The sequence below is a fragment of the Schistocerca americana genome, chromosome 4 (genome assembly GCF_021461395.2).
Source record: "Schistocerca americana isolate TAMUIC-IGC-003095 chromosome 4, iqSchAmer2.1, whole genome shotgun sequence".
In the NCBI taxonomy this organism is placed as follows: Eukaryota; Metazoa; Arthropoda; class Insecta; order Orthoptera; family Acrididae; genus Schistocerca; species Schistocerca americana.
The window spans coordinates 757,556,833-757,570,244 of NC_060122.1; the positions used below are offsets into that span (position 1 = coordinate 757,556,833).

The 13,412-nt window shown below is 46.3% G+C and overlaps 1 protein-coding gene across 1 annotated transcript in view; it reads right to left on the minus strand.

Annotated features, from left to right (window-relative positions):
• The window catches only part of LOC124612789 (ribosomal protein S6 kinase delta-1), a 186,600-nt gene that overhangs the window by 34,620 nt on the left and 138,568 nt on the right, over nucleotides 1–13,412 (minus strand). The window contains exon 10 of the mRNA XM_047141187.1: nucleotides 12,250–13,198. Within this exon, the coding sequence (XP_046997143.1) occupies nucleotides 12,250–13,198 (949 nt within the window). The remainder of the gene's footprint in view (nucleotides 1–12,249; nucleotides 13,199–13,412) is intronic.

Below are 13,412 nucleotides of genomic sequence, written 5' to 3' on the forward strand. Positions count from 1 at the left end.
AAATATTAGGGTAGAGAGTACAGAGAGACAACGGACAGGAACTAAAACTTAAATTGAAGAATAAAAACCAGCGTCATATAGAAAATTTAAAACCAAGTTAGCCGTGGAGGCATCGGCTCCTAAAATCGAAGGAAGGGAGTCAGGGAGATTAAAATTCACTCTTAGAGCGGTGAGATATGGACAGTCCACCAAAAGGTGGGCCACTGTCGAACGTATACCACTGCGACAACAAGGTGGGGCCTCACGCCGGAGAAGATAGCCATGCGTCAGCCAAGTGTGGCCAATGCGAAGGCGGCAGAGGACCACAGAGTCCCTGCGAGAAGCCCACAGAGAAGACTTCCAATTACTTGTGCTCTCCTTGATGGCGCAGAGTTTATTGGGCATAGCCAAGCCGCGGCATTCACCATCCTAAATCCGAAGAACTTTGTGGCGTAACGCCGATCGGAGGTCAGGTTCGGGTATTCCAATCTCCAGAAGCAGCGTATGAGTGGCCTGTTTGGCCAGTCTGTCAACGAGCTCATTTCCCGGGATTCTGACATGTCCCGGGGCCCATAAAAAGACTACTGATCGACCAGATCGTTTGAGGGCATAAACTGACTCCTGGATAAAAGCTACCAGAGGATGACGCGGTTAGCACTGATCAATGGCCTGTAAACCACTCAGCGAATCACTGCATAATATGTAGGACACGCCAGGACAGGAACGAAGATGCTCAAGGGCACGGGAGATGACTACCAGCTCAGCAGTGAAGACACTGCATCCATCCGGCAAGGAACACTGTTCGATATGGGCCAAGTGAGCATAGGCAAAGCCTATGCGACCATCAACCAGCGAGCCGTCAGTATAGACGACTTCAGAACCATGGGAGTTATCAAGGATCGAGAAGAAGTGACTGCAGAGTGCCTAAAGAGGAACAGAGTCCTTATGAGAATGCGATATGTCCAGCTGTAGTTTCGGCCAAGGCATACACCATGGAGGCGTATGTGTATGGACCTGCACAGGATGCTGGAAACGAGAGAACTCAAGTTCCAACAGTGCGGAATGGACACGGACAGCGATTGTTACCCGATTGAGGCTGCCATTCCGGGAGATCAACCACAGTGCTTGGGAACAAAAGACGGTAATTCAGATGCTGAGGAGAGCTATGGACATGCGCTGCATAGTGGGCGAGCAGATGGCTGTGCCTGATGTGCAATGGAGGGACTCCAGCCTCCACTAGTAGACTGGCCACTGGACTTGTTTGAGAAGCACCCGTCGCTAGACGGACCCCGCAGTGGTGCACAGGATCAAGCAGCTTCAATGCTGAGGGCACTGATGAACCATACACTACACTCTCATAGTCAAGTCACGACTGAACTAGGGCTTTGTAGAGCCGCAACAATGTAGAGCGATCTGCCCCCCCAAGCGGTGTTGCTCAGGCAGCAGAGAGCATTAAGATGCCACCAGCACGTCTGTTTAAGCTGCCGAATATGCAGCAGCCAAGTCAACCGGGTATCGAAAACCAATCCCAAAAACCAATGCGTCTCCACCACAGCAAGAGGTTCGCCATCAAGATAAAGCCGTGGCTCAGGGTGTACAGTGTACCGCCAGCAGAATTGCATAACGCAGGTCTTGGCAGCCGAAAACTGGAAGCCATGCTCTACAGCCCAAGATGCGCCTTGCAGATAGTGCCCTGCAGCTGCCGTTCAGCAGCTGCAAAACCAGTGGAGCTATAGTATAGGCAGAAGTCGTCAGCATACAAGGAAGCTGAGACAGACGTTCCCACTGCCACAGCAAGCCCATTAATTGCAATTAAAAAGAGGCAGACAGTTAAGACAGATCCTTGTGGAGACCCCATTCTCCTGAACTCGGGAGGAACTATGTGAGGTCGCAACTTGCATGCGGAAGGAACGAAGCAACGGAAAATTTTGTATGAAAATCGGGAGTGAACCCCGAAGACCCCAACCATGAAGTGTGGAGAGGATGTGATGTCGCCATGTCATATTGTATGCCTTCTGCATGTCAAAAAAGACGGCGACCAGGTGCTGACGGCGAGCAAAGGCTGTACGAGTAGCAGACTCCAGGCACACCAGATTACTGGCAGCAAAGCAGCCTTTACAAAACCCACCGTGAGACGGAGCCAGAAGGCCCCGAGACTCAAGTAGCCAACTCAACCACCGGCTCACCATCGTTCTAGCAACTTGCAAAGAACTTTGGTGAGGCTAATGGGGCGGTAGCTGTCCACCTCCAGTGGGCTCTTGCCAGGTTTCAAAACGGGGATTACGATGCTTTCCCGCCATTGCGACGGGAACTCACCCGCAACCCAGATACAGTTGTAAAGGTCTAGGAGGCATTGCTGGCAGTCCACTGATAGGTGTTTTAGCATCTGATAGTGGATGCGATCTGGCCCGGGAGCCGTATGAGGGCAAGCAGCTGGGGCACTTTGGAATTCCTACTCACGTAACGGAACATTGTACAATTCAGGGTGGCGCGTGTGAAATGAAAGGCCCCGACGTTCCAACCGCTCTTTCAGGGAGAGGAGGGCCAGTGGATAATTCACAGAAGTGGAATTCTGAGCAAAATGCCCTGCTAAGCAGTTTACAATTGTGTCGGAGTCAGTACAGACTTCTCCATTCAGTGAAAGTGCAGGTTCACTGACAGTGGTCCAATAGCCATAGAGGCACCGAATCTTGGCCCAAACCTGCGATGGAGAGGTACAGAGGCCAATGGTGGACACGTATCAGTCCCATCACTCCTGCTTGCGATGGCGAATGAGGCGGAGGGTTCGCGCACGGAGCCGTTTAAAGGTAATGAGCTGTTCCAATGAGGGATGCCGCTTGTGACGCTGAAGTCCTCGCCAGCGATCTTTAATTGGCTCAGCGATCTCGGGCGACCACCAAAGCACAGTCCTCCGCCAAGGGGACCCAGAAAACAGGGAATGGCAGAGTCTGCGGCAGTAAAGATGCCGGTGGTGACCGAGTGAACCACCACATCAATAGTGTCATTGGAAAGAGGCTCAATAGTGACAATGGAGGCGAACAAGTCCCAGTCAGCCTTATTCGTAAGCCCATCTGCAGGGGTGCCCAGAAGAGTGTCTATGCAGCAGTGACAGAAAGATCAGAAAGTGGTCACTACCACACAAGTCGTCATGCACACTCCATCGGACAAATGGTAATAGGCTAGGGCTGCAGTTTGAAAGGTCAATGGCTGAGTACGTGCCATGCACCACTCTGAAATGTGTGAAGGCACCATTATTTAAAAGAGAAATGTTGAGCTGTGCCAACACTTGCTCAACAAACCTGCCTCGGCCTGTTGCCGAGGGTTATGGGCATTGAAGTCGCCCAGTAACAGAAAAGGAGGTGGCAATTGGGCTATCAGTGCAACCAGGACATGCTGCGGGATATCTCCATCTGGTGGAAGGTACAGACTGCAGACAGGAACAGCCTGAGGCGTCCACACCCGAACAGCGATAGCCTCTAAAGGTGTTTGTAGAGGGACAGACTCACTGTAAAGGGAGTGAAGGACGTAGATGCAGATGCCACCAGATACCCTCTCATGAGCTGCCTGGTTCTTATAATAATCCTGATAGCCATGGAGGGCGGGGGTCCACGTTGCTGGAAACCGAGTTTCCTGGAGAGCAATGCAGAGGAAAGGGTGAAGGCTGAGAAGTTGTCGGAGCTCAGCAAGATGGTGGAAAAAACCGCTGCAGTTCCACAGGAGGATAATATTGTCCATGGCCGAGAAAGGCGTGAAGGGACCGAGGAGGCAAATTACGCTGCTGGGTCACCTGCTGCCACAGACTGAGTACCGACGGGAGCGACATCCATCATGTCCGAGGGACTGGCGAGATCAAGGTCCTCAGCAGACGCAAGAATCTCCACCTCATCCTCAGACGCAGAGCTTGTAGGTAGCGATGGAGTGGGTGCCACCGCAGGTTTCTTGGTCTTAGGGGTCTTCAATTTCACTGTCTCATGCTGTTCCTTTGGTTGCCCTTGCTGGGAGGGCTTCTTCGATTCAGTCTCCGGGACTGAAGAGGATCACGAAGCTCGAAGACCAGCGACCTGTGGCTTCTTCAGCCACCGGCGGGTGTCTGCTGTGCCGCTGGTAGGAACCTGGGAAGGGAGTGACTCAAGGGATCCCTTCCTAGCAATAGAAGCCGAACAAGACTTATGCTTCTCTGGCCTAGAAGTGGGGACTGGTGTCCCAGGTGGTTGAGGGGGTGCTGCTCCCGAGGTCGGTGGTGCGGGAGCAACAGGGAGGGAAGTGCCCCCCACCATCAAGGGGGCAGGTGTGGTCCTTCAGTATCTGAGAGCTGACTGTAAGTTGTGCAGCTGATGGAACTGTAACAGGAGTGACAGTGGTGGCATAAGATGATGTCATGCACACGGGATGAAGCCGTTCAAATTTCCGCTTAGCCTCAGTGTAGGTCAGTCAGTCCAGGGTCGTGTATTCCATTATTTTCCTTTCCTTCTGTAGAATCTTACAGTCCGGCGAGCAAGGGGGATGGTGCTCTTTGCAATTAACACAGATGGGAGGCGGGGCACATGGAGTTTCAGGATGGGATGGACAACCACAATCGCGACATATGAGGCTGGAAGTACAGTGGGAAGACATTGGCTGAACTTCCAACACTTGAAGCACCACATAGGGGAGGGATATATGGCTTGACATCACAGCGGTAGACCATCACCTTGACCATCTCAGGTAATGTATCACCCTCGAAGGCCAAGAAGAAGGCTCCGGTGGCAACTTGATGATCCCTCGGACCCCGGAGGATGCGCCAGACGAAATGGACACCTCATCGCTCTAAATTGGCGCGCAGCTCGTCATCGGACTGTAAAAGAAGAGCACTGTGGAAAATAATGACCTGGGCCATATTTAAGCTTTTATGGGGCATGATAGTAACGGAAACAACCCCCAGCTTCTTACAAGCGAGCTATGCTCGTGACTGGGCAGAGAATGCTGTTTTTATCAAGACTGTCCCAGACTGCATTTTGGACAAGCCCTCCACCTCCCCAAACTTGTCCTCTAAATGCTCTACAAAGAACTGAGGCTTCACAGACACAAAGGATTCCCCATCAGATCTGGTACAGACGAGATACCGGGGTGAATACGTTTCGCTGTCATTCATAGCCTTTCGTTCCTCCCATGTTGTGGCCAGGGAGGGGAACGATTTGGGGTCATACATGTTAGCTTTAAAGTGAGCCCTCGAATGCTTAGAGATTGCTGGCGGTTGGCCACCAGCAAGAGAAGATGTGCCACACTTCATTGCGTGTCATCCACCCTGATGCCACCTACTCCGACCAAGGACCCTCCCCACGGGTGCCGCCCAGCCACAACAAGGGCCACCTGACAGGATGGCCATTGCTGGGAGTCCTGATGCCCCAGGGAGATGGGCATCTACTCCTTGGCATATGCGGGGAGTTAACAGCGCAGGCATCAGTAGAGCGATCCCTGTGTTGTCAGGGAGCTACAATCAACAGGGTACATGGCGTCCCACCACAACAGACTGGCTACCATCCAGTAGTCCATGGTCATCATCAGTGCATAAAGCAGCACTGCACATTGCATGGCGGAAAGCGCATGCAGGAACGTATCCATGCCCAAGAGATGGAGAGCGGGCAGGACTGCAATGCAACAACGAATAAGCTGGCGAAAGGTCTCAACGCACGATGGATACAATGCACCAAATAAGGCGCCCTTCCCCAATCAGCTCGCTCTTCGGAATTATTTTGGGATATGGAGGTCAAACCCGACATGGGACCATCACATAAGGGTCGAAACGTTTGAGACTCCTTTTAGTCGCCTCTTACCACAGGCAGGAATACCGCAGGCCTATTCTTAACCTCGAACCCGCAGGGGTTCATGTGTTGTTTCCGATCTGTTTAGGTTCTGGATTCTGTATGGTAGAGGAGTTTTTGAGGATGTGGTAAATGAAGATCTGTGAGGCAATGTTTGTGGGCTATGAGGAGATGCTAGGGAGCGTTCCTGCAGGCTTTTGTGGAGGTACTTGACTGTTACAGTCCAAGAATATGGATACAGAGGAAGTGTTGCAAGGAGATCTAGGCCTGATTTACGTGGTTTTGCATAACTAGGTTGCTGAGGACTATGGACAGATGGAATTTGAACAAATATAAATCATTGTGGATGTCAAGCTAACCTTACATCCAGAAAAAGGACCATACATCACAACCCAAAACCTGATCCCGATGTTATAATTCTACCTGCTGACAAAGCCTCACCACTTCGTTAGTAACTGGTGGGATCATCTGCTGGAGGAACTAAGCCAGCTGTCAGATCCTGCCACAATTACACCATTCCAGAAGTCCAACAGGCTCTCCAGCCCTCCTTAAATTCTTGGGTGCATCCCAGAACCTCTCCCCTGAATCTCTCTCTCTCTCTCTCTCTCTCTCTCTCTCTCTCTCTCTCTCTCTCTCTCACACACACACACACACACACACACACACACACTCCTACCTTCTACAAGCTTCCTAAGCCCATAAACTCAACCACTAAGGATGTCATTTCACAGCCAGATACTGTACTGCCACAGAGAGAATCTCTGCTCTCCTGCTCTCGTGGACCAGTACTTTCAGCCTATTACCTGTAACCTATCTTCTAGTATAAAAAGACACCAACCATTTCCTCCATCTATTCTCCACAGATCCTGTTCCTTTATTAACAGCTGCCCTACTTGTCACTGTGGATGCCACGCCCTCCTATACCAATATCCCCAGTGCCCATGCCTTGATACTATGGGACACTACCTTTTCCAATGCCTTGTTGACTCCAAACTACAATGTCTTCCCTGCTCACAATGATGAATTATATTTTCTCCACAATTACTTCTCCTTTGAATGCATCATCTACAGAAAATTCTGTGGTACAGCAATGGGCACTCACATGCCATCACCCTACACCAACCTATTCACAGGTCATCTCCATGATCCGGACTAATGGTGAGCGCACCCTATCCACATTCCTCCAGAACCTCAACTCCTTCTCCCCCATTTACTTTGCCTGTTCTTCCCAATCTAACAAGCCATCTTCTTCAATATCTTGAACAATAACAACTTAGCTGCTCTTATAAATAATTTATTTAATAACTGGTTCTGTAGCCTAAAGGCCACAGGTTAGACCTGTTAAATTAGAAAACGTGTTTGCTACAACCACTCATAGTCTAATTAAAGTTACAATCAACAGTGAGAAACAAGCAAATTACTTGTATGTTAAATCATGACATTAAAGGGCAATGTGGATGGGACCAAATATTCCTTGTCTATTAATAAATGACAATTAGTGAATCATCTTTTAAGAAGAAAGTATGAGTCCACAGTCCCTCAAGCATATATATATGGAAACATTCCACATGGTATATATATACTAAGGTAATCATCAGGAAACATGCGGCAATCTAATACGGTGTAAGATCAATCAAGGGCTAGAACACCCAGTCAAAAATTAAAAACACAAAACACCTATCATGAATCCAGAATGGAAGACAGTAAGTCAAACATAACCAGTTAACCATTAGATATAGGGTCACAATCCATCCAGTAATAGTTTCATTTGATTTTTCAGTGTTGTTGGAAGCCTACTGAAAATGAAACCCGCTGAACAATGTACACCTCGTGCACCTGGTTTAAGTAAGTGCTACTGAAGTGCAAATCATTTCCATCAAATGGTCATGGAATGAATGTTGCCATTTCTTCTGAATGAGTCAATATTACCAACAACAAATTCCATGCTGGAGTATAAGGTATGGCAGAATTAGCAATCTTGTGACACCTTAACAGCAACCTACATGAAGTTCACAAACTGACAGTGCAGATCTGTCTGATCAAGCTTTTATGGATAAAATAATGACATTGTTATCAAAAGGATAGATTGCTACTAACCATACAGAGAAGATGTTGAGTAGCTGTCTATTCTTTTCATAATTGTTGCTATTCCATCCTGAATTTTCCACTGTTTGTTTTTTTCTGGATAAAAGATATCCTTTGATTAAGACTGCAGTAAGATGCCATAAACATACATTCAACAGTGACCTATGTAACACGACCAGACAGATCAGTGTTATGTAAAGCTCTAACACTGAAGAGTGTAATAAAACTGGTTATGGTGAGATAAAAGTACTAATCGATATTAGATCATTTGAAATGACCAATTCCCAAGTTGAAGACTCAGAACCCAGAAATTCACTACCTTACAGCTTTATGAAAATGTATAAATGTCAACATACATAAATACATAATCTAATTATGATGATTATTATGGACTTCTTAGTAAGATAAGCAGTGACAAAACAATTATTTGTACTTTATTTTTGATTGTATGTTTCAAAGATGGCTTAGCACAAATAGATCAATATACGATAGTATTTTCTTTGTTGCATGCTGTTAGTGGTAAATCTTTGCCTTTGGGCAGTTAGTAGTAAGAGCTAGAAGTGCACAGAAGGAGTACAAGTTATGTTTGTAGTGTTAGCATGGTGGTTGATGTTGAACTGTATTGTGAAGTGAAATGACTAAAAATATATCTATTCAACAACAGAAAGTCCACCAGTGTTCATATTATTTAACAAAATTAAGCCGAGCATCTTCTATTCCAGTATAAAAAAGTTGCCTTCCAGAATGGACTACGAGCCTACAACTTACAACAAAGAAGAATAATAATAAAAGATGATCATTATGAAAACTGTTCATTCACATTCTACTGTTGCTATCTTTCTCTGCAGTGAGTCACTATCTCACCATGCCAAGTACTGTCAAAATGTGATCAGCCACCCAAATTATTAAACTCACTGCACAATTAATAAACTGACTCTGGGCTACAGGAGAGTGGTGATGATCAGAAGAGCCATAACACAAAACAAAAAAAATAAAAATAGTACCTAATGCCAGTACACCTGATTAATGTTTAAGAGTGCAATGACAGTAAATGAGTTACCTAGAATGGTGCAGAATAATCATTTCTAGGAAATACACTCCTGGAAATGGAAATAAGAACACATTGACACCGGTGTGTCAGACCCACCATACTTCTCCGGACACTGCGAGAGGGCTATACAAGCAATGATCACACGCACGGCACAGCGGACACACCAGGAACCGCGGTGTTGGCCGTCGAATGGCGCTAGCTGCGCAGCATTTGTGCACCGCCGCCGTCAGTGTCAGCCAGTTTGCCGTGGCATACGGAGCTCCATCGCAGTCTTTAACACTGGTAGCATGCCGCGACAGCGTGGACGTGAACCGTATGTGCAGCTGACGGACTTTGAGCGAGGGCGTATAGTGGGCATGCGGGAGGCCGGGTGGGCGTACCGCCGAATTGCTCAACACGTGGGGTGTGAGGTCTCCACAGTACATCGATGTTGTCGCCAGTGGTCGGCGGAAGGTGCACGTGCCCGTCGACCTGGGACCGGACCGCAGCGACGCACGGATGCACGCCGAGACCGTAGGATCCTACGCAGTACCGTAGGGGACCGCACCGCCACTTCCCAGCAAATTAGGGACATTGTTGCTCCTGGGGTATCGGCGAGGACCATTCACAACCGTCTCCATGAAGCTAGGCTACAGTCCCGCACACCGTTAGGCCGTCTTCCGCTCACGCCCCAACATCGTGCAGCCCGCCTCCAGTGGTGTCGCGACAGGCGTGAATGGAGGGACGAATGGAGATGTGTCGTCTTCAGCGATGAGAGTCGCTTCTGCCTTGGTGCCAATGATGGTCGTATGCGTGTTTGGCACCGTGCAGGTGAGCGCCACAATCAGGACTGCAAACGACCGAGGCACACAGGGCCAACACCCGGCATCATGGTGTGGGGAGCGATCTCCTACACTGGCCGTACACCACTGGTGATCGTCGAGGGGACACTGAATAGTGCACGGTACATCCAAACCGTCATCGAACCCATCGTTCTACCATTCCTAGACCGGCAAGGGAACTTGCTGTTCCAACAGGACAATGCACGTTCGCATGTATCCCGTGCCACCCAACGTGCTCTAGAAGGTGTAAGTCAACTACCCTGGCCAGCAAGATCTCCGGATCTGTCCCCCATTGAGCATGTTTGGGACTGGATGAAGCGTCGTCTCACGCGGTCTGCACGTCCAGCACGACCGCTGGTCCAACTGAGGCGCCAGGTGGAAATGGCATGGCAAGCCGTTCCACAGGACTACATCCAGCATCTCTACGATCGTCTCCATGGGAGAATAGCAGCCTGCATTGCTGCGAAAGGTGGATATACAATGTACTAGTGCCGACTTTGTGCATGCTCTGTTGCCTGTGTCTATGTGCCTGTGGTTCTGTCAGTGTGATCACGTGATGTATCTGACCCCAGGAATGTGTCAATAAAGTTTCCCCTTCCTGGGACAATGAATTCACGGTGTTCTTATTTCAATTTCCAGGAGTGTAGATGTTTCATACTGTAACATTTTAGCAACTAAAGACCTGATTTCATAAGTGATGTGTGTGTATGTAAGCAGTGGATAGAAGAAAGTTATATAGCAACAAGAGTATACAAACCAAAATTTGAGCAAAGTGCTGGATGACTGCCACTTTATCTGCATAGCAGTAACTGCCTGCACAGCTTCAACCACAGTGGTTGCTACAAACTGGAGCAACATTTGTAGTTTGGTACTGTTTGATGCAGAAGGAATTATTAACACAAATGATGTAGCACGAAATTTTATTATACCAAAACCACAAATGTCCCAGACTAAGAAAGAAGCATCAACACCACCACGCCAGCATGCTGGGCAGCAAACTTAAATGTTCACATAAATGCCATTTCACCCCCTCCTACAGTGAGGGCCACATGTAAGTTAGTGTTGTGATAGTAATCTCAGAGACAACATTGTTGAGCAGCATAGTGGACAAAAACTGTTTGGCACACAACTGGATACAATTTGCAATCTCAACTTCTATTTATTGAGAATAAGGCAGGAAAGTTTTAGTCATAGGTCTTGTCCTATTTCAGGTAACTCCACATGCCTTATTTCATCAGGATAATTAGTAGTCACATTTGCTGAGGAATGTGCTAGCATTAATCAAAACGACATGTGCTGGTGTTTCCCTGGCCTGTGCATGTGCACGTGCTTGACATGCTGTCAAATTATTCATCAGAGCCTTCCAGAAACCACTGTTAATGCTTTGTGGACTTAGCATGCACTAGATGTGAAGTGAGATTCTCCAGGCCCACTTTGGTTTCATGGTATGACATTTATATTGAGACTGCAGTATGTGAAAGCTTCACGCCATAATGAATTCTCACAGTTCATGTACAGCTCCACAGTTTTAATAATTTGTGTATTGACACATACGGAATTTGCAGTTTAAGATTTACTTCAGTTATGTGTATGACTAATGATATATCCATCGTGTACATGATTATTAAACACCAGGAAAAAAATGGACCAGGAAAGATAGGTTGTCTTTCCTCAAATAATGTGTACTATAACTGACATTTGTCTTCACTTGGAATAACTACAACTATAATTTTACTGCTGTAAGTCAACTATCTGGGCTATGATATCACTCATACTTATGACAATAATCCTGAAAAGAAATTACAAAGGTACTTGCACATGTTAAGTATGATCAAAAGATTGCTTCTGCACAAAACCCGGAGAAAGTACTTAAATTGTGTTATACAACAATGGAAAATTCAGGTTGGAATGTAATAATATTATGAAAAGAATAGTTGCTACTCACCATATAGCAGAGATGCTGAGCCACAGATAAACGTGTGTGTGTGTGTGTGTGTGTGTGTGTGTGTGTGTGTGTGTGTTGTCTATTTTTGATGAAAGCCCTGCTGGCCGAAAACTCATTTTCTGGCAGTCTTTTTGTTGCACCTTTCTGTGACTCAGCATCTCTACTATATGGTGAGTAGCAACTATCCTTTTCATAAGATTGTCAAATTGTATAATACAATGACTGTAACTTTACTGCCCTACGACTGATCTGAAGAACTGACTTTAACAACCAGACAATTGCAGAAAACTGAATTGGCAAAAATGATACTTCTAAGATGTTTGACTAGAAGATCATATGATGAACAGTGAGGTATGAGAGGAGCTCCATGTTATAAGAATAGCAGAAAATATCCAATAGAATAAAAAGGAATGGCATGACCACCACCTATGAAGAGGATGGTGTGATCAGCTTTAAATTGCCTGGTTTTGTAACAGACAAAGATGTTTAATCCAAAAACGTATTTGATAATGATTATGTTAGTTTTACAAGAGCTCAGTTACATATATAAACACCACACATACTTACATCAGTACTAAATCTTCGTTCTGATCGACTATTAACAGACCGTCGTCTATTGGTTGAGGTCCGAGTCTCTCTTGTTCTACCAGCTGGTTCTGAAGACTTCCCTCGAATCACATTCTTTGATGTTTTCTTGTCTGTCTTGCTGCAGACAACTCTGTCAACAGTGTCATTTGGTTGGCTAGTATTCTTTACTTCATTATTCCCATTTTCTGCATGTATATTTGAGTTTGTGCTCCTTTTCTCACAGAGTGATGTATAAATGCCATTTGAATCTGAAACTGGGCTGTCAATGTGTCTTAGCTCGACTTCACTTTCAAGAAGTGTTTCATTCACAGATCTGATCAATTTCTGAGCATTCTCTAGCAAATCATAAGTCTCTAATCTCTCTAAATTCTTCCATGAAAAGGAGAATGCATCCACTGCAGGATCTGAATTAGAAGATGGCTGGTCATGCAATTGCTTACTTGCAGCTTGTATGTCCACAGCTCTGTAAGTCTCCCCTGTTTCACCATAGCTTGGAAATGGTCTTTCTGGCCCATTTTTTACACTTACACTTGGAACAGGACACTTGATGGAATTACCATTGGCATCAGTCATATTAGCTTCAGTTCCACCAAGCAATTCATCAAGGTTCCTTAAATCCTTTCCAACGAAAGAAGAATCATCTCTATAGTGGACAGATACTGTTTTTGATGCAGACTCATAATCACGTATCAGATCCAGATAACTATTATCCTGACTTGATACTGAACAGGTGTCATTGCCTTTAGGAGTTTCTTCAACTTCCTTCACTTCCTCAGGTGAAGACAACATTTCTGTCTCATAGCCATCTTGTTTTCCTTTATGGGTGACATTTTTACCATAATAAGCATTGCCTTTGGTTGAAATGTGTATAGGAGTATTGGGTAGTGATTCAAAATAAGAGCTGATATGGTCCCAAAGTCTTCCACCACTGGAAAATATGACAATTTATTTTAGCAGTAATTATATCAGCAGCAACAGTAGCAGGAGTAGTAGCAAAAGTGGGAGTAGTACTAGCAGTAGTAGCAGCAGCGGCAGCAACAACAACAACATGTTACTAACAATTTATTTTCATCAAAACTAGTACATATACAAGTAATCATAAATGAATTCTGTCTAGGCAGTCAGAAACTTAGTACCAGTCT